This window comes from Budorcas taxicolor, chromosome 21 (genome assembly GCF_023091745.1).
Source record: "Budorcas taxicolor isolate Tak-1 chromosome 21, Takin1.1, whole genome shotgun sequence".
In the NCBI taxonomy this organism is placed as follows: Eukaryota; Metazoa; Chordata; class Mammalia; order Artiodactyla; family Bovidae; genus Budorcas; species Budorcas taxicolor.
The window spans coordinates 68,487,540-68,508,944 of record NC_068930.1 but is presented as its reverse complement, the minus strand read 5'-3'; the positions used below and the strand labels follow the sequence as shown (position 1 = coordinate 68,508,944).

The following is a 21,405-nucleotide window of genomic DNA, read 5'->3' as shown; positions in this document are numbered from 1 at the left end:
AGCTGGTGATAATTACCCTGAAGGACAGGGAAAAGAGATTGCTTTCCACAGACATGTGAAAATGTATCCAGGCTGGAGAAGAAACGAACAGATGCAACATCAAGATAGTACCCTCTCCCGACTCCAAGGAAAAGATGGTAACTGTGAAATGATTTGCTAAATCCCAACAAAGTAAGAAAGGTGATTTTAAAGGGACATTTACATGCTACAGACTTAAAACGGCTTAACCAAAGGAATTTGACAGCCAAGATGAATTCCGTTTTCAAGAGTTAGCCATGAGGAAAAGCAGTTCTGGCCAAAGATGAGTAATGCATATTGGCTGAAATCAGCTGCCAGGGTTCTAACTAGCAGGAGAGAAGCTTTTACGAGGCATTTTGTTTCTACAACTGTAAGAAGAGGGTCACTACAGAGTTACTTAACACACAAATATTGCTTTCTATTTTGTTCCTAGGCACCACTGGGGAACGAAATGGTGATTTAAATGTGCCAGAAATCCACTATTTATAGGTATAGAATTCTGTTATAGGCAATGTTCTACTAGAAAAAAGAAAAAGGGATTAAAAGAAAAAAAAACAGGAGGTTTTGCCTTACTAGGAGCTTATGAGCAAAGAAGGAGGGGAAGTTAGTAATAAGCTTCAGGTTCTAAGCACGTCAGGGAGGGGCCTGCCCTCTCTCAGCCCCTGATCAAGAGTGTTTGCTGTGCTGGACTGGACGCCATTGTAAACTGAGGGCAGAGAGAGAGATGAGAGTCACTGAAAGTATCCAGGTGGCACAGCCTCCACAGGGGCCAAGGAATAGTGTGTGGTTTCGGTTTTGGTTTGACAAGCTCTCTCTATCTCAGAGTCTTAGCAAACTGCTTTCTGGTCCACTGTGGACATTTCTTCCTGGATTCAACTGGCATTTACTGATCACCTACAACTGTGCACGCCTGGGCTACAATTCACCAACGTCGGCTACAACTCACCAACATTGGCTACAAGTCACCAACGTCAGCGACAAGTCACCAATGTCAGCTACTCGTCACCAATGTCTACTGCAATTCACCAAGGTCGGCTATAACTCACCAACGTCAGCTACAACTCACCAACGTCGGCTACAACGTTGGCTACAACTCACTCACATCGGCTACAACTCACCAATGTCCAGGCAAAAGATACCGTCACACTTTGTGGGATGATTTCAACAATCCTACGATTGCTTCAGTGTTGTTCTAAGCTTGGGTTCTCTGCCAATATTAAGAGACCAACATGTCTCCTGGAGCAAGAATCTGCTGTGAACCACCATGTGATCCTACAATCCCACTCCTGGGCATATGTCCAGAGAAAACCATAATTCACCCCAGTGTCCAGATCAGCACCGTGCACAACAGCCAAGACAGTGAAGCAGCCTAGATGTCCATCGACAGAGGAGTGCGTAAAGAAGGTGCGGCACATTGTATGCAGGGGCGCATTAGTCAGCCATACAAAAGGACCAAATCATGCCACTTGCAGCAAGGTGGATGAACCCAGGGATGATCAAAGCAAGTGAAGTAAGTCAGACGGAGAAACACCACAGGCTATCACTTACATGTGGCATCCAAAAACAAATACGAATGAACTTATTTACAAAACAGAAATAGACGCACAGACATAGAAAACAAACTTACGATTCCTAAAGGGGAACGGAGGGAGAGGGATAAATTAGGCGGTTGGGATTAACATATACAACTTATTGTGGTCGTTCGGTCGCTAAGTCGTGTCCAACTCTCTGCGACCCCATGGACTGCAGCACACCAGGCTCCTCTGTCCTCCACTATCTCCTGCAGTTTGCTCAAATTCATTTCCGTTGAGCTGCTGATGCTATCTAACCATCTCATCTGTATATAAAACAGATAACCAACAAGGACCTACTGTACATACAGTCAGAGAGCTATACTCAGTATTCTGTGACATCCTATAAGGGCTTCCCAGGTGAGGCACCTGTGAAGAATCTGCCTGCCAAGGCAGGAGACCCAGGTTCTAGCCCTGGTTCGGGAAGATCACCTGGAGAAGGAAGTAATAGCTACCTGCTCCAGTATCTGTGCCTGGAAAATTCCATAGACAGAGGAGCCTGGCAGGCTACAGTTTATGGGATCGCAAAGAGTCTGACATGAGCGCACACTCACATAAGAGAGAAGAATCTGAAAAAGAACAGACACATGTATGCATATGTTCTTCCCAGGTAGTGCTGGTGGCAAAGAACCCGCCTGCCCATGCAGGGGACAGGGATTCGATCCCTGGGTCGGGAAGATCAGTGCAGAAGGAAACGATGGCCCACTCTAGTAATCTTCCCTGGAGAACCCCACAGACAGAGGAGCCCGGCGGGCTACAGTCTACGGGGTGCAGAGAGTCAGGCACGACTGAAGCAATTTAGCATGCACGCATGTATATATATGACTGAAGCACTTTGCTGTATGCCTGGGACTAACACAACATTGTAAATTAACTGTACTTCGACTTTTTAGAAAAGAATACTTAAAATGAGAAATAACCAAAATGCACCACTGCCGAGCCCACTGCCGCTCCCGTGCATCTCCAACGCCCACCTTTGGTAGGTCCTTTCCTGTTGAGCACGGCCTGCTGCTCCTCGGTGATGTTCAGCCTCCGAACCACATCGGCCAGAGCCGACTTGAGCAGCTGGATGTCGTCCTCCTGCATCTGGACTCGCTGCTCCAGGGAGGCGATGCGGTCTGTCACCTCCATGCTGCTGGCAGCAGAAGCGCTGTCATCTAGACCGGGGAAGAAAGCAGCAACTGAGTCTCAACTGCTGCCCAGAGAAGTCAGACCCAGAGGCACACACCAGCACGCGGCCATCACACAGTGATATCTAAAAACTAGAGACCACGGCTTCCCTGCTGGCTCAGTCGGTAAAGAATCTGCCCGCAGTGCAGGAGACCCACCTGAGTGCAGGAGACCCGGGTTCAACCCCTGGGTCAGGAAGATCCCCTGGAGGAGGAAATGGCAACCCGCTCCAGTATTCTTGCCTGGGAAATCCCATGGACAGAGGAGCCTGGTGGGCTACAGTCCACGGGGTCACACAGAGTCGGATACAACTGAGCAACCAAACCACACCACCAGAGACCACGTCAGGCTTGTGTGAAGCCTTTTATTACAAGGAACTACAGTGCTTCAGTCTGCTACTGTCTTCTCATTCTCTAGATTTGTGCTTTTCATTTTTTTAAACTGCGGTTTTAATCGCCATGATATTTTTCTAGAGCCGGGCCATTTTCCTTGCATGATATTAGAGAACCCTAGAAGTAGAGTGGATCTTAGCGTATGTCTAGTGCAACTTCCCACAGGTGGTGGGAATCTGCTGCTCAGCCTCTGGCTTTTGTCCCAACAATGCTACTGACAGGTCCGTGCAATGACTACCCACCAGTCAAGACTTTAAAGGATTGGCTAATCTGACAAGGAGGCTTCCCAGGTGACTCAGTGGTAAGGAATCTGCCTGCCAGGAGATGCAGGTTTGAACCCTGGGTTGGGAAGATCCCCTGGAGAGGGAAATGAAAACTCACTCCAGTATTCTTGCCTGGGAAATCCCATGGACAGAGGAGCCTGGCGGGCTGCAGTTCATGGGGTCACAAAAAGTCGGACAACCCAATTTAGCAACTAAACAACAACAAACCTGACAAAGCAATCAGTTCAGTTCATTTGCTCAGTCACGCCTGACTGTGACCTCGTGGACTGCAACACGCCAGGCCTCCCTGTCCATCACCAACTTCTGGAGCTTGCTCAAACTCATGTCCATGGAGTTGGTGATGCCATCCAACCATCTCATCCTCTGTCGCCCCCTTCTCCTCCTGCCTTCAATCTTTCCCAGCATCAGGGTCTTTTCCAATGATCAGCTCTTCGCATCAGGTGGTCAAAGTATTGGAGCTTCAGCTTCAGCATCAGTCCTTCCAATGAATATTCAGGATTGATTTCCTTCACAATAGACTGGTTGGATCTCCTTGCACTCCAAAGGACTCTCAAGAGTCTTCTCCAACACCACAGTTCAAAAGCATCGATTCTTCAGCGCTCAGCTTTCTTTACGGTCCAACTCTCACATCCATACACGACTACTAGAAAAACCATAGCTTTGACTAGATGGACCTTTGTCGGCAAAGTAATGTCTCTGCTTTTTAACATGCTGTCTAGATTGGTCATAGCTTTTCTTCCAAGGAGCAAGCAACTTTTAATTTCATGGCTGCAGTCACCATCTGCAGTGATTTTGGAGCCCAAGAAAATAAAGTCTGTCAGTGTTTCCACTGTTTCCCCATCTATTTGCCATGAAGTGATGGGACTGGATGCCATGATCTTAATTTTTTGACTGTTGAGCTTTAAGCCCGCTTTTTCACTCTCCTCTTTCACTTTCATCAAGAGGCTCTTTGCTTTCTGGCATAAGGGTGGTGTCATCTGCATATCTGAGGTTACTGATATTTCTCCCAGCAATCTTGATTCCAGCATGTGCTTCATTCAGCCCAGCATTTTGCATGATAAACTCTGCATGTAAGTTAAATGAGCAGGGTGACAATATACAGCCTTGACAACTCATAGTTCTGTCTAGAACAGCTAACTCATAATTTCTTAGCAAGGTCCATCAGGGCCCTCCATGGTCCTCTTGGCCTCTCCAACTCATCTTACACCCTTCTTCCCCTCTCTTTCTGAGTTCCTGTCAAACTACCCTTTCTCTCTTACTTAAAGGATTTGTGTCTGCTGTTGCCTTTGCCTGAAGCATTTCCATGACCAAGTTCTATTCTTTCAGTCTCAATTCGAATGGGAGTTTTTCAGAGAATCTGGCTAATAATCTTTCCTAAAGTTGTTCTTTTCAGTCACATTCACCTTGTTTCTTTTCTTCTTTTTTCTGGACATGCCATGCCTAGGTGACTCAGCTGGTAAAGAATCCAAGACCTGGGTTTGATCCCTGGGTTTGATCCCTGGGTTGGGAAGATCCCCTGGAGAAAGGAAAGTCTACCCACTCCAGTATTCTGGCCTAGAGAATTTCATGGATGGTATAGTCCAAGGGGGTTGCAAAGAGTCAGACACGACTGATCGACTTTCACTTTCACTTTATGTACAGAGGAGCCCGGTGAGCTTCAGTCCATAGGATCACAAAGAATGGGATTTGAATGAAATGACTCAGCACGCATGCATGCAGTTTGCAGATGGCAGTTCCCCGAGCAGGGATCAAACCTGCAGCGGAAGCGTGCAGTCTTTATCACGGGACCGCCAAGGAAGTCACATCCATCTTCTTTCTTTCTTTCATAGCATCACCATGAACTATAATCACCTTGCTTGTTTGCTCACTGTTTATGTCTCCTAACGAACATGTAAGCATCATGAATCTCTTCTGCTGCTGGGTATGATGACTTCTCTTGGATAGCACTCCCTGCAGAAAGGCATTGTTAAGCCTGCAAATCATACAAACAACAGAAGCAGCACTGGAGCATGGACACAAGCATACAGACTCCAGCGGGAGTTTGCGCTCGCTTGGTGGAGGGACAATGGGGCGCTAGAAAAACACCCCAGACTCCCTGTTTCATGATTTTTATGATTTCATGTTTCATGATTTCCCTGAGCTAAGCAGTAAACACACAGGTGGGTGAGGACACATGTGGAAAAACCTGCAGTCTTTTTGTCCTTAAAAAGTAAAAAAACGAAGTCTGAAAACTGTAAACATTGGCTTGAGTGGGGAAATCCCCAGATGAAAAAAGCTAGAGGTGGGGGGGATCCCCAAACTCTGTCTCTTCATTTCTGACTGAATATCATGATATAAAATAGCGCTGAAAAATTCATTAGACATGAGCATTTGATTAATAACGTGTTTCCTAAGCCATAAAATAATCTGCTTATGGAAAGCGAAAGTGAAATTTGCTCAGTCGTGTCCAACTCTTTGCGACCCCATGGACAGTCCATGGAAAGAATTCTCCAGGCCAGAGTACTGGAGTGGGTAGCCTTTCCCTTGTCCAGGGGATCTTCCCAACCCAGGGATTGAACCCAGGTCTCCCACATTGCAGACGGATTCTTAACCAGCTGAACCACAAGGGAAGCCCAAGAATACTGAAGTGGGGGTAGCCTATCCCTTCTCCAGGGGATCTTCATGACCCAGGAGTCGAACTGGGGCCTCCTGCATTGCAGGCAGATTCTTTACCAACTGAGCTATCAGGGAAGCTCCCAATCTGCTTATAGAATCATATTTTTTGAGTTGTCCGAGTGGACGGCAGCTTTGAGCAGGGCGCCACATCCATCGGTGGGACCTGAACACACAGACTGTGCTGGCCAGCACAGCCCTGGAAGGGAATCAGTCAGCCTCTGTCGTTCAACCATGTGTCTTATAGTCAATATCACATAATCCAGCATGTAAGACAGGCAGCTATATATCTGCTGCTCTATATTGCCAACATTTATGATGCAAAACAGCATTCCAGTGGCCTGTTGGTGCATGTATGCGTTCTAAGTTGCTTTAGTCGTGTCCAACTCTGTGTGACCCTATGGACTTCAGCCCGCAAGGCTCCTCTGTCCACGGAATTCTGCAGGCCAGAATATTGGAGCGGGTAGACGTTCCCTTTTCTGGGTGATCTTCCCAACCTGGGGATCGAACTCCAGTCTCCTGCACTGCAGGTGGATTCTTTACCATCTGAGCCACCAGGAGAGCCCAAGAACCTCCATATCTGCCTTCAAATACAAGTGATTAAAAACTTAAATGTCTGATCTGCTAAGAGGACCTCCATTTGTGAGACTGGCTGAAGTTCTCCCCAGGCCACATAATCCCAGTGCTTATCAGATCCTGCCAGCACCACAGCCTTCACCGCTGTGGAATGTCTTCTGCTACTGCGGGCAGTGACCCTCGAGATCAGACTCAGGCTTCTTGGCAGCAGTGGCAGCTGCCTGGAGTTCTTAACCTTGTGCACAGAAAAGGCCAGTGTTGTTCGAACGACTTACCATGCCAATTCAGCTGGGGCCAAGCTGATTAGCATAATGAGCAACAAAACCCCAAGCTCGGTTTAACCAACACAAACCATTTCCAACCTCTGCGCATGGCACGGCACAGGATGGGCGAGTGCATCTGAATTCCATCAAAGAAAACCTCATGAGACTGGGAATCCAGCCCACATGAAACCTTCACAGGTTATTTATTTAAGTAATTTTCATTCTAAGGCCTCTAAAGTTCGTCTACAGAGGTCGTTAAGATGGTGTTAACAAGAGGGCAGCTTGATCGGTTTTCAAAGTTTTCGCATTCTTTCAAGCATCACTGCACTCTGGGGTGTGCTAGGGGAAGCTTGAGAAAAGATGATATTCCCTGTATTTTTACCTCGAGTTTTTACCCAGAACTGGCTGTGGCACTGCTCATTTCCTCAGGAAGTCCCTGGGATCTATTTACACAGGGCGGGCAGGGTGTCCCTTTATCTCAGTGTGGGTAACCATCCCTCAGATGGCGATAATGCTGTGTGCGAGGGGGTGGACAGGATTTAATGTGAGGTGGGACCGGCCCCAAAGTGGGGCGAAGACCTCAGGGCAGATGTCTCAGCGGGCCAGCTGTTCTAGAATTCACTCTGCCAGCCACAGACCTTCCTGGGGCTGCAAGTCCAGCCTCCTGGCATTCTGTCAAGGTCTGAACACAGGTCAGAAGGCTGGTTCTTGGAAAAGATCATGATCAGGGTTACCTGCACTGGACTGTCTGGGTCCTGGGGCTTCTGAGAGGACACTGACCTGGGATTCAAAGTCAGCAGGGCTCAGCTCCTGGGTCTGGCACTGATGAACTGTGTGAGCTTGGCCAACAGGACTTGACCCCTCTAGGAATAACACCATAACCTGTCTTCTGAAGTTCTTGTGAGGTCAGAGGTTAATGTATACGAAACATCAAACAGGATGATGGCAAATGGGTGCTCAACACAAATGGTAGTTTAGTATTTTTTCACTTGTTCGTATTGCTTTATGGTTTTTAACTTTTTATTTTGTGTCGGGGTATAGCCGATTAACAATGTTGTGATAGTTTCAGGTGAACAGCGAAGGAACTCAGTCATGCATATGCATGTATCCATCCTCTCCCAAACTCCCCTCCCATCCAGGCTGCCGCATAACATTGAGCAGAGTTCCATGCACTACCCAGTAGGTCCTTGATGGCTATCCATTTTAAATACAGCAGTGTGTACATGTCCATCCCAAATTCCCTAGGTGGTCTAGGATTTCTATAGTTCACTGCTGCTAATATTGTTTATCACAGCAAAGAGCAAACACTGAAAACAGTGAAATCAACTTTACTAAGTTATTGGACACATCCTGCAAGTATGCGCAGTGCTTGCCCCATGAGACAGGCTGAGACGAAAGTAAAAAGTACCATTTCTGGCTCTGCAGCACCTTGATCACGTTGAGGAAATGTGACACAAGCTGAAATGAACAGCTTCACGAAAGTCCTCTGCCATGACAGCAGGGCTTCCCTGGTGGTTCAGACGGTGAAGAATCCGCCTGCAACGCGGGAGACCCAGGCTCGATCCCTGGGTTGGGAACATCCCCTGGAGAAGGGAATGGCAACCCACTTCGGTATTCTTGCCTGGAGAATTCCATGGACAGAGGGGCCTGGCGGGCTACTGCCCGTGGTGTTGCAAAGAGTCGGACACAGTGAAGCGACTTAGCACGCTTGCAGGTGCTGTCATGGGAAAGTGTTAGTCACTCAGTCGTGTCTGACTCTTTGCAACGCTATGGACTGTAGCCCGCCAGGCTCCTCCGTCCACGGGATTCTCCAGGCAAGGATACTGGAGTGGGTTGCCCTGCCCTCCTCCATGGGATCTTCCCGACCCGGGGATCGAACCTGCGTCTCTCACATCTCCTGCACTGGCAGGCGGGTTCTTTACCATCTGCGCCAACAGGGAACCCTTGACAGCACCTGGCTGGTGGCCAAAACACGCACCGAGCATTCCATCCAGGCCTCTGTCTTGACTCGCTTCTCATAAGAACCTAGCCAAACGCCAGCTTCTTTCTGAGTCTCAGGTGATGTCACTAGGCCTGGTAGGTCCTATTGCACGCCTGGTTCTGTAGGTAAAAAGGTGACCTTGAGCTGTGCCCTTTACCTGGTCTTCATGCTGCTATTTGTGGCTATGACTTTCAAGCTTAATTACTGTTTACAGTGAGAAGTGGCACAAAAAGATCTTCAGGTAACTTATCTGTTTTATTCTATTAAAAAGGCAAGGAAAGTATACTTTTTTCTTCATTCATATGATTATCTCATTACCTAGAGATAAAAACAGACTCTTGACTCTAAATCTCCTGGTGATATGAAGGTCCTGCTGTTATCTGAATGATGTTCCAGGAGGTCAACGTGGGGCTATTCTTTAAAAGGTTAACTGAGAATCTGTCCCCTTTGTTTTGAGGTGGCCTCTCTTTTCCTTAATTATTTAAAACATTAAGGATAGCACCAAACAGTAATAGCTACGTTTACTACCCCCCCCCCCCACTATGTGTCAAACCCTGGGTCTTATGGGGCATTATCTCCAACCCATACGACGTCTTCTTTTCCTTTTTTTTTTTTGGCCAGGCCCTGCTGCATGTGGAATCAGTTCCCATACCAGGGATGGAACTCATGTCCCCTGCATTAGAAGACTGGAGTCTTAACCACTAGACCACCAGGGAAGTGCTCATACAATTGGCTCCATCTGGGTGTCATGCCTGTTTCAGAGATGAGATTGAAGAAGTTAGGCTTCTCACGCACCTCATCTAAGTCATGCCGTGAACGCAGCAAGGCAAGGGCGAGCCTTTACACGGGACCCTGGAGTCCCTCCAATTGACAAGTACTCATTCCAGTAGGATGTGTGTGGTACTAAGCACAACATAAACGTATAATTTTTGCATCATTTTACCTTTTCAAAATATTAGACAAATGCTATTTAGAAAAAGTCTAATAGGGTTCTAGTATTTTAGCAACCAATCATAAAAGCAATAAGGACGAACAACGACTCAATAATCTGTAGGTAGACATCTCACATAAAAGCTGGCTTTCCGTATCATGCACTGTTTGCAGAAAAGTTATATCACTACAGCGTTCACTCGCAAAAGAAATACGGAAACAGGCAGCACGGACACGCAGCATGTGCTCTGTTATTCTCAGGTCTGGGTTTCAGCTCTGCTGTGAGATTTGCAGCCCTGGACGCCACCCCTGGCTGGAGGGTTCCAGCTCTGCTTCACTTCTAAGACTCTGGCTTCTCCTTTGATCATCTGGGTAGGTCAGGAACTGAGTCTTGCTCATCCCAGGGCTGGACCTGCCGCTTGAGCTCTGGCTCTGAAATTAATCGCTTCATAGAAAATGACAAGAGCTGACCCTATCCCATTAGTAACCCTGTTTCAAATGACATGGAGCTCATGTTTGTATACTTGACTATAGCCCCTGACTGATATTTAAAAAAAAAAATATATATATATATAAATCAGTCGCTGCCACTGTGACTGATTAAAGGAGCTTCAGCAGAGTCTCTTGAATCTGGAAGGAAATTGTACCAAGATCTTTTATGAGTCTTGGGTTGTGAAACAGTGGCGCTGGACACCGGAAAAAACACATATGATCACCCTAAGATGTGATATGTGACTCATTTGAATTTAGATGACACAGAGTTTAAAGCTAACAAACCTTCCATTAAATTCAACAAGATGTTACTAAGCATCTTCTGGGCCAGACACTATGACCTTCCTAGCCTTAGGGCTCCCTACCTAGCAGAACAGAGACTGGTCAACAAATAACTACCCCAGAAAAACGGACATAGACCAGAGCGCAATTAAACTGTCCCCACCCCACCTCCATCATGCACTGGGCAAAAAGCCGGCTGGAGATGTAATACAGGACTAGACACACCTAGAGCAAAACACAGGTGGAGCGCAAAGAGCAGGGTTCCGGGGGAGCTGCTGGGTTTCAATGAATGCATGACAGATGAAACAAAAGAGAAAGGGTAAGAACAGTTGCTTATGGAAAGACCAGCCTTGAAATTCTCTGGTTGTGTGTTTAGGAAATGTGTTGATTACTTTATCTTGAAATATGCTCTAATTTCATTTTGCCTAACGATAGTTACCAAGCCAGCAAAGACTTCCCACAGAGCCCTGAGATTTCTTGAAATCCTTAGAATGCTTATTTAACACTTAACAGTTTAATATTCATTTCTAATACTATACACACTTCCACACACACACACACACACTTGTAGACACACACCTGCATGCACACACACCCTTAACTTTGCAGAAGAAATTCTGTCTTCTGTTAGAAATTTGAAGACCTAGATATTGTAAAATGGTTAATACCTTTTCCATCCATTTTACGTTTTTTTTAACCCTGAATTTTCCAGATTTATTTAATAAATATCTGACAGCCTAGGACATATCAAGTATACATCAAGTCTGTTTTTCACGTCAGAGAACATGACTTTAATGAGCACAGTTCATGTAAAACACAAACCTGCAGGGGGTGAATTCTGCAAGGGGGGAAAGTATTTACAAGACATCCTTTGAGCAAACATCTTGAAGTCTCCCAGGACTATGGACCAGGATTACTAAACCTCAGTGTCCCCAAGAGCATAAGCAAGCAATGACATTAAAATCAAGAAATTAATATAGTGATTCTAAGATCTCTGACATCTAGTGTGGTCATAAAGGAATTCTCATCACATGGGGAAAAGTGAGGTTTCCAGTAAGAGACATCCCCACTGTACAGTTTTAAAACAAACAAGAGATGCTCCCAGCAATGTGTGAAGTGATCGGCCCTAAAACTTGAGCTTTGCTCTGAAGTTCAGAAGCACCACACTAAGGCAGGAATGGCATGTCCAGTCTTTGCGACAGCTGGGATGAGGGAGTGGGGGAAGGGGAGGAGGGGGAAGAGAGGGGAGGAGGGGGAAGAGAGGGGAGGAGGGGGAAGAGAGGGGAGGAGGGGGAAGAGAGGGGAGGAGGGGGAAGAGAGGGGAGGAGGGGGAAGAGAGGGGAGGAGGGGGAAGAGAGGGGAGGAGGGGGAAGAGAGGGGAGGAGGGGGAAGAGAGGGGAGGAGGGGGAAGAGAGGGGAGGAGGGGGAAGAGAGGGGAGGGGAGGGGGGAATGGGAGAGGAGGGGAGGGGAGGAGAGAGAAGCCAAGAGGAGGGAGAAGAAAAAAGACGAAAGCTTTGTAACAAAGCTCCTAGCAAGTCATGCAGAATCCCCAAATCCTTACCATAAAAGGCAAGATTAAAATTTTGGAGGTGGGGAAGGGGAGAGCAGACAGAATAACAAACACAGGAGTGGGACCTGATAGAGCGCTAAATCCAGAGCCTACGTTTCTATTTCACGTGGAGGCTAGTGCAGCACGCACTCATTGTGTTTGTTGTACACCACTCCATAAGAGGTCCTCACTTCATAAGCAGACTTAACAAAAAATATCTAAAAAGGTACCTTTAACAAGTCTTTATTTGATACAATGGATTTAAAACCTTTCAGTAAAAGAAATAAAATGAAAGCAATTCTCGTTATTTTTTCTATTAATTTCCATTAGTATAAAAATGTTTTGATTTAAAGTTCTCTACAGTTACATTACCCATAACACTGACTGTCTTCTAAAGTGAACTGTTTTGACTAGTTTTAGATAATATTCCCCTGCACGAAAGCCTGTGCTTTTAATAATTGATATGAAGGTCAGAAAAGCACAATTTAAATGGCCTGAAATACACCACTGGGGCTAAAGCCAAGCCACTGGTTCTTCAAGATACAACTTTCTAAAACATACTGAAAACCAGTCCTCTATCTTCAGGATAATACGGCAGACATGACTGGTTCATGGATGACCTTACAAGGGAAAGTACCTAGGTTCTCATTGTACAGATTATCTTTTAGGTTCCTATCAAAAAAGTGGAGCTACAACACTCTAAGGTTAAACTCTAAAAGGATGTTTGAACTGAAACCTCTCTCACCCACATTCTTTTCTGTGATTATCATTACTGTAGAATTTTTTCTGTGTCCTTTTTTATTGACACTGTGTAACTATTTATTTTTTTCAAGGTGTCATCAACTTCTGCTTCGAGCCGAGATGGAGCAACAGGGACTGGACTTGCCATCCCACCTAAGACAGCTGAAAAGAACAGACGAGATCCACCACACCGCGGTTTATCAAGACACTGGACATCAGACAGTGAGGGCAGTGACTGCTCAGAGAGGACACACAAAGAGGTGAGCCTATGACTGCCCCAGGCACAGCCTGAAGCGTTCCCAGGAAGCGATGCAGGGGGGAGACAGTGCTGGAAGTCCAGAAAAGCCAAGATGATGAGAGTTCAGAGGGCAGAATACCAAAGTGGAGGGACCCGCAGAGCGAGGACACTCCAGGGATGTGCAGAGGATGCCTGCAAGTCTTCGGCTTCAGCCGTCAGCACTAATGTGTGAGGAGATTACCCGGGTCTTGGACAGGAGCCACCCAATAAGAATAAAGACAGCCATTCCAGAGTGCACACAGGGCTGCAAACAGTTCCTGTCAGGCTGAGCTAGGGTGGAAAACCACAATCCACAGGGTCCTGGGTAGAGAACACAGAGGATTTTACCCCAGACTAAATGTTACTCTGCTTCCCCCTAATGAAGCTGAAGAGCAAGACTTGAAAAAATCAAACTGTTTCCAAGTAACTTAACCACATCCCAGAACAAAGCTCAAAAAATTTATGGGAATATAAAATATCCATCTCTCAATAAGGTAAAATTCATGTCTGGCATCAAATAAAAAACCACCAGGCATTCAAAGAAGCAGGAAAGTATGACCCATAAGAAGGAAAAGAACCAACTGACAAAACTCACCCAGAAATGACAGAATTACGAGGCAAGGAAATTAAAGCTATCGTAACTGTATTGCCTATGTTCCAGAAGCTAAAAGAAAGAAAGGAATGTGTTAGGAAGATGCATGGAAGATATATATTAAGATATAAAATAAGGAAAACTTTTAGAGATGAAAACTATAACACACTAGCTGAGAGTAACTGAAAAGATGAGTGAACATGAAGAAACAGCAATAGAAAGTACCCAAAATGAAATTCAGAGAAAAAAAAAAAAAGACTCAGAAGAGGGAGGAAGAGAGAGAGAAGATGAATGAGAATGAAGCATCAGAAGGGCTGTAAGGGAACTTCAGGTGTCCTAATGTCTACGTAGCTCAAGTCCCTCAGGAGATGAAACCAGTCAATCCTAAAGGAAAACAACCCTGGAAGGGACTGGAAGGACTGTGGCTGAGGCTGAAGCGCCAATACTCTGGCCACCTGATGCAAAGAGTTGACTCACTGGGAAAGACCCTGAAGATGGGAAAGACTGAAGACAAAACTCACTTCTGCTGCTTGATCCAACCATTCCACTCTTAGGTTTTCACCCAAGAGAAAATGAAAACATAGGCGCATACAAAGACTGGAAACGGCCCAAACGTCCATCAACAAATGAGTACATAAACAAACCGTGGTATGTCCACACAACGGATATACAGCCGGGAATAAAAGTGTACCTACAACAAACAAGCAACAACACGGAGGAATGTCAAAATAATTATGCTGAGTAAAAGAAGCCAGAAAATAGAGTACGTGCTGTATGATTCCCTTTACATAAAATCACACAAGGTGCGAACCAATCTACAGTGACAGAATATCAGGGGTTGAAGAGGTGGGCGAGGCAGAACGATGATGGAGGGGCATAAGGAACCTTCAGGGCTTGATGGTTACCTTCATTATCTTGATTGTGGTTATGGTTTCCTGGATACACGCATATGTCAAAACTTATCAAATTGCTCATTTAAGTATGTTCAGGTTACTGTATGTCAATGATACTTCCAGAAAGCTTTTTTTTTTTTAAAGGGGAGAAAAGCAGTAGCAGGAAAAACAAGAAAGAAAAAAAAAGTATCTACATTTTAATGATTCCAGAAAATCCAGTGTTACAAGGTACCAAAAATCCTTTGTGGAATGAGGCAAAACACAAAAGATTAGAAAATATTTGGCTTGGATAAAGAAACGAAAAGGATAAATTGAACTGTTTCTGGACCTAAAGCTTATAACAGACTTTTTCCTAATGGACTTAAAAAAAAAGAAAAATAGTTTTGATCAAGGTCAGTGCTATATATTCAGCAGTCACAGCAAAACAACATTTCCCCCATCTCCCATCCCCCAATTTAACTCAGAACAGCTTTTAAAATTCTCCTGAAGTTCCTCATTCCAAATTCCATAAAAGAGACAGATTCCCTGGCTCACAGCTGCTGGTTGCCCGAAGCGAGCGGTGCCTCGGAGCCCAGGGCTCAGGTCCAAGGCCCTGAAGACGCACTTCCGTGGGACCTGTCCCTGAGGGTTGCAGTCTCCCCCCGACCTGGTTCTCTTTCCACTGAGAGTTCAGAGAGTGAGACTGAGATTAAACAACCAACAGAACCATTCGGCGAAAACATTCAGATCTATCCACAACGACATTTCGCCTCTGCACATTCAAAACCCTGCTTCCAGCCCCCACCAAAACACACTGGCAAATACTGCCTGGAGTGCATGTCGATGACACTGTCACTGTCAAAGGGCATTCGAATGACACAAATGGACAATCTAGTTCCCTACTCTTTTTAACATATTTGAAAAGGATACTGGTGCATTTGAGTTGTGGCAGCTTCCCAGAGTGAAATTCTGCAGCCTGATTCTTTATTCAAGTGCCGTGTGACGTTTAATTTGAAAGACGAACGCTAGGAAAAATGAGGGAGTGGTGAGCCAAGAGAGTGGGAGGGGGAAGAGATGACTGAAATAACCTTGTCAGTCTAGAACCCCTGGAGAATAACATTCCTAGAAAGCTGAGTATTAGGAGGGGTCATCCTTTTAAGGAGCACATTTTTTTTTTAAGTTTCAACCATTTTGTGCAATAACAGAAAGATAAAAATGGTCAAAGGACTTGAGTAGACATTTGTCCAAAGAAAATACACAGATGGCCACTAAGCACATGAAAAAATGTTCGACATCGTCAGTCATTAGGGAATTGTAAGTCAAAACCACAGTGAGCCAGCCCTTCATCTCATACACCAGGAGGGGTAAAATCAACAAAATTGAAAATGACAAGTGTTGGCAAGGACGTGGAGAAACTGAACTTTGTACACTGCTGGTGGGAAAGTATTAATAAAGTGGTACAGCCTCTGTGGCACAGTATGGCAGTTTCTCAAGAAGGTGAACACAGAATTTTCACATGGTGGTTGGTGTTCGGTTGCTAACTCATGTCTGACTCTTTGTGACCCCAGAGACTGCAGCGCTCCAGGCTCCCTCGTTCTTCACCATCTCCCAGAGTTTGCTCTGACTCATGTCCATTGATTCATGATGCCATCCAACCATCTCATCCTCTGTCACCCACTTCTCCTCAATCTCCAGGGTATACACCACAGATATCTGAAGACAAGGGGTGTCTAAAGGGTATCTGTACACTCACGTCACAGTAGCCTTAGTCACAACAGCCAAAAGTTAAGAGACGATGAATGAAGAAACAAAACGCGGTCTTTCCACAAATGGAATATTACTCAGGTAAAAAAGAAATGAAGTTTTGATACATGCCACAACGTGGATGGAACTTGAAAACACTATGCCAAGTGAAATCAGCCAATTATAAAAAGCCAAATATTGTATGATCCCACTTATGTGAAGGGCTTTCCTGGTGGCTCAGACGGTAAAGAATTCACCTGCAATGCAGGAGACTCGGGCTTGATCCTCGGGCTGGGAAGATCCTCTGGAGGAGGAAATGGCAACCCACTCCAGTATTCTTCCCTGAATAATCCCCTGGACAGAAGAGGACGGAATGTCTAGAATAAGCAAGTTCATAGAGGCAGAAAGCAGATTAGAGGTCACCAGGACATGGGGTTGGGGTGGGGGGAGAATGGGGAGTTAGTGGCTAAAGGGGACTGTTTTGTCCGGTGTGATGAAAACAGTTTGGAAACAGATGCTGGTGACGGTTGCACAACGATGTGACTCTAATTAATGTCACTGAATTTGTACACTTAAAAATGGGTAAAATCTCAAATTTCGTTATATGTATTTTACCACAATAAAAAATGGACCCCCCGAACTTCAACCATTTTGAATGACTAGCAGTGACCCGTCCATCCTTTAGTTCATCTGCTCACCCTGCAGCGGAGGCTGCAGGCTAGACAAGAGCACGGGTGACGTGCAGTGGGAGAGAAAAAGCATGGACAGGGGCCCTCAGACCACCCCAGAGGTGACAGTGGTGGCTCAGTTTTAACGGAGTGAGGGAGCCAACAGAGAAAAAGGCAGCCCAGGAAGCGCAGCCCTGCATAAGAACAGCTGAGGGAGTGTTCCAAACAAGGGCGGACGCACACGCTCCTGGTATTTTAAAATAAAGAAAACCAAGGGTGTGAAGAAAAAGGAACCTTTGCACATATTTGGCGGGAATGTAAATTGGTGCGGCTGGTATGGAAAACAGTACAGAGGGTCCTCAAGACACGAAAGACAGAACCACCATACAACCCTGCAATTCCGCTCCTGAAAATGTGTCTGGAAAACACGAAAACACTGATTTGAAAAGATACAGGCGCCCCCATGTTCGGAGCAGCACTATCTACCGTTGTAACGGCCAGGACGTGGAAGCGACCTAAGTGCCCATCGGCACGTGGCTGGGTAAAGGTGGGGTGGTTCACACACACACACAGTGGAACACCACTCAGCCACAGAAAGAGCGGAGCTCTGCCAGTTGCAGCCGACACGGACGGACTTGGAGGGCGTTATGCTCTCCAAGTGAAATATGTCAGACAGAGAGAAAAATGCTGCATGATATCACTTATCTGTGGAATCCAAAAAAATACAACAAACTAGTGAATCATACAGAAAAAGGAGACTCAAAGACGCAAAGAACAAACCAGAGGTTACCAGTGGGCAGAGGGGAGAGGTGAAGGGGGCTTACATAACGAAACCTGCTCCCTTATAATCCTGGAGGCTGGAAGCCCAAGATGGAGGCGTCACAGGATCGGGTTCTCCTGAGGCCTCTCTCTCCGGCTTGCAGACGACTGTCTTCTCGGTGTGCCCCCACGAACATCTGTGTCCTCCTCCCCTCTTCTTATATGGACACCAGGCAGGTTGCATCAGGGTCCACCCCGGTGACTTTCAGGGCTTCCCGAGTGGGACCAGTGTAAAGAGCCCTCCTGCCACTGCAGGGGACACAAGAGACATGGGTCTGACCCCTGGGAGGGGAAGATCCCCTGGAGAAGGAAATGGCAACCTGCTCCAGTATTCTTGCCTGGGAAATCACACGGACAGAGGAGCTTGGTGGGCTACAGTCTATGGGACCGCAAAGATGCGACTGAGCACATGCGCGCGCACACACACACGACCTCATCTTAACCTCATTCACTCTATCAAGACCCTCTCTCCAAATAAGATCCCATTCTGAGGTTCTAGGGGGTAAGGGCTTCAGCATATGAATCTGGGCGTAGACACGATTCAGCCTGTAACAGTGTTTGCAGCACCCATGCCTCCTAGGGCCACATACACTACCAGGATGCTGACACAGTGCTAGGACCTACCGGGTACAGCTGCTCTGCCAGGGATCTGCTGGCCGCTAACTGGCTCTCTGTGGAGCAGGACTGTGACCGCCTTCATCACTGTGGTGTTTATTCTGCACCTAGTGTGTGCACAATGCCTGGCTCTGAATGAATGAGAAAATAAATGGATGAATTTACTGACACTCTAGCTTGCTGAAATCCGTATCTGGAACCACCTTGAATAGTCTTCTCTGCTGTTCTGACCCACAATCCGGTTCTGTCCCCCGTCAATACTAAAGTCTTTGTTTGTAGAACATTCCTGGTCACGACAAAGTTCTAAACACACTCTGTTCCTGACTCATTTTCTCTCTTTGGCTTTGACGAGACTTCAGCTTTCTTCCTCTAAAATGGAATCACATCTGTAATGCTCGGAGTATCATGTCAGGTTTGCCCTAAGACGTTTTCCAAGAAGCAGGGTAATACTAAAATCAGCCACCGCTACCGTCTTATATAGTGACACTGTCAGTGAGCAGAGCAGAGCACCATTCATGGTGGGAAATAAACCAGGGTTCATTTTCACAAGACTGATGGGAGCTGCAGAGGGCTGTGGCACGTGGCTCAAAGTAACGATGCTCCGGATGGCAGTCCCCTGGTGGAGGGAGTGGTCGGGACTGGAATGCGAGCCCCTCCTTGCCAGGCGCTCAGCTCGTCCACAGAACTTTGTTTTTAGTACTTATTTATCAACGTATTTATTTATTAGGCTGCGCAGGGTCTTAGCCATGGCACACGGGGTCTTCTTTGCAAGAAGCTGGATCCCTTTTGTTGTTGTTGTTGTGGCGGACACTCTCTAGTGGTGGCATACAGGCTCTGGAACACACTGGCTCAGTGGTCGTGGTGTGTGGGCTTAGCTGCTCTGTGGGGTGTGGGATCTCAGTTCCCTGCACTGCAACATCGACTCCCAACCACTGGACCACCAGGGAAGTCTCCATCCACAGAATTTAACTGCATCCCTTTCCTGTTCAAAGTCAGTGCATGGAAACCTACTTGAAAGGCTACCAAGTTTCCAGCTGCAAATGGTCACCCCTGGCGAGAATGGACACTCAGGATAAGTCAATTGCTATATGTACTCTTGGGCACTAAGGCTTTTCTGCTGCCGTAGGTAGGGGTCTACACTTGCTTAGGGTAAAGCTGAGAAGTGAAAGTGTCAGTCGCTCAGTCATGTCTGATTCTTTGCGACCCCATGGACTGTAGCCTGCCAGGCTCCTCTGTCTGTGGCATTTTCCAGGCAAGAATACTGGAATGGGTTGCTGTTTTCTCCTCCGGGGGGGCATCTTCCTGACCCAGGGATCAAACCCAGATCTCCTGCACTGCAGGCAGAGCCTGTACCGCCTGAGCCCCCAGGGCCGCCCAAAGTTGAGATGTAGGACTCAAGTCTTCGTGTCTGTGAATCAAGGTGGCTAACATCTAAAACAATTGTTTTTTTAACATGAAAGAACCTTCCTTTCCCCTGTTTTCTCTCCACACATATCCAACTTGACCGTTCACTTAGTCTATAGAGTAGAATTCTGGGAACTGGTAAGGCGAAATCCATGGCATCCACATACATGGCCAGGGGCTGTCACTGCTGGAGCTGGTGATGGACTCAGTGAACTTGGGAAAAGCTCCCAGGATTCTCCAGGCACTGCTCTGGTGCTCAGGCGACAGTCCCATCCCTTGGGAGCACAGAGGCTCACCTGGAAAACCTCAGAGTCCACAGGCTATGGTGAGTGTTGGCTCAGCTACGACCATGTGGTCCTGAGAGAACAGGGAGGATGGGAGGTGTGGTGGGCAGGGCAGAGACTGCAGTCGGACATTCAGTTCTGCCTGCTTCCAGCTCGGAGATACTGGGCAACTCTCGATCTCTCTGAGCCCGGGTCTCCGTATTATAAAGCATTATACATACTCTGAGTGTCAGCCAGGAGACTGAAATTGGAAATAAGGCACAGGGAAGTCCTTGGCTCCTAACCACATGACTCAGCTATGCTGTTTCAGTTGAGCAACCAGGCAGAACTTCCTGGAGGAAATGGTACTTGACCTGGAGCGATACTAAGCGATACTTGGACAACTCATTCCACGTCATCTCAGTCACTGGTCCATTTACTTCAGAGGACTTAGACACTGTAGGAAACGACCCTGTTCACCCTTGCTTGCTTGCTCACTGTCCCTCTCCCACTAGGATGGAAGGGCCTCCTGGGGTTTGCTTTCTTCCTTGCTCTTTTCCCAGAGCCTAGAAGTGGGCTTGGCAAGCTGGAGGCGCGCAATAAAAACATGTTGGAAGATTAAGTAAACCAACCCTCCTCCAGTGCTTGTGTCCAAGGCCTTTCCACACACGCTGTTTCATCTGTCTCCACCACGAACAGGCCATTGGGATTGATGTTATTTGGACACTTAGCCCGATTTTTTTTAAAAGATTTATTTTTGTTTTATTCTTTGGCTGTACCGGGTCTTTGTTGCTGCGCATGGGCTTTCTCTGGTTGCGGTGGGCTGGGGGCCCCTCTCTGGGTGCAGTGTGAGGGCTTCTCGGGGTGGCGGCTTCTCTTTTGTGGAGAACCAGCTCCAGGCACCTGGACTTCAGTAGCTGTGACTCCCAGGCTCTAGATCATGAGCTCAATAGCCGTGGCGCACGGACTCAGACGCCCTGTGGCAAGTGGGATCTTCCTGGACCAGGTATCAAACCAGTGTCCCTTGCATTTCAAGGTGGATTCTTAACCACTGACTACCAGGGAAGTCTCTAATCCAGTTTTCCAGATGATAGAAATTCAGCCTCAGAGAGGATGGACCACCTGTGGGCCCAAGGTCTCCTGCGGCTCTCATGAAGCCAGGCCCTGGCACCCTCTGCCATGCCAACTCCACCAGAAGGGGCCCCAGGTCTGACCGGGACACGGCTCTGCCTGGCAAGAGCATCACCCAG

At 46.8% G+C, this 21,405-nt stretch overlaps 1 protein-coding gene across 3 annotated transcripts in view; it reads right to left on the bottom strand.

The window, feature by feature from the left end:
- Positions 1 to 21,405, bottom strand: part of EML1 (EMAP like 1) — a 194,128-nt gene that overhangs the window by 80,915 nt on the left and 91,808 nt on the right. For all 3 annotated transcript variants that reach the window (XM_052660085.1, XM_052660084.1, XM_052660086.1), the window contains exon 2: positions 2,564 to 2,746. In XM_052660085.1, the coding sequence (XP_052516045.1) occupies positions 2,564 to 2,746 (183 nt within the window). The remainder of the gene's footprint in view (positions 1 to 2,563; positions 2,747 to 21,405) is intronic.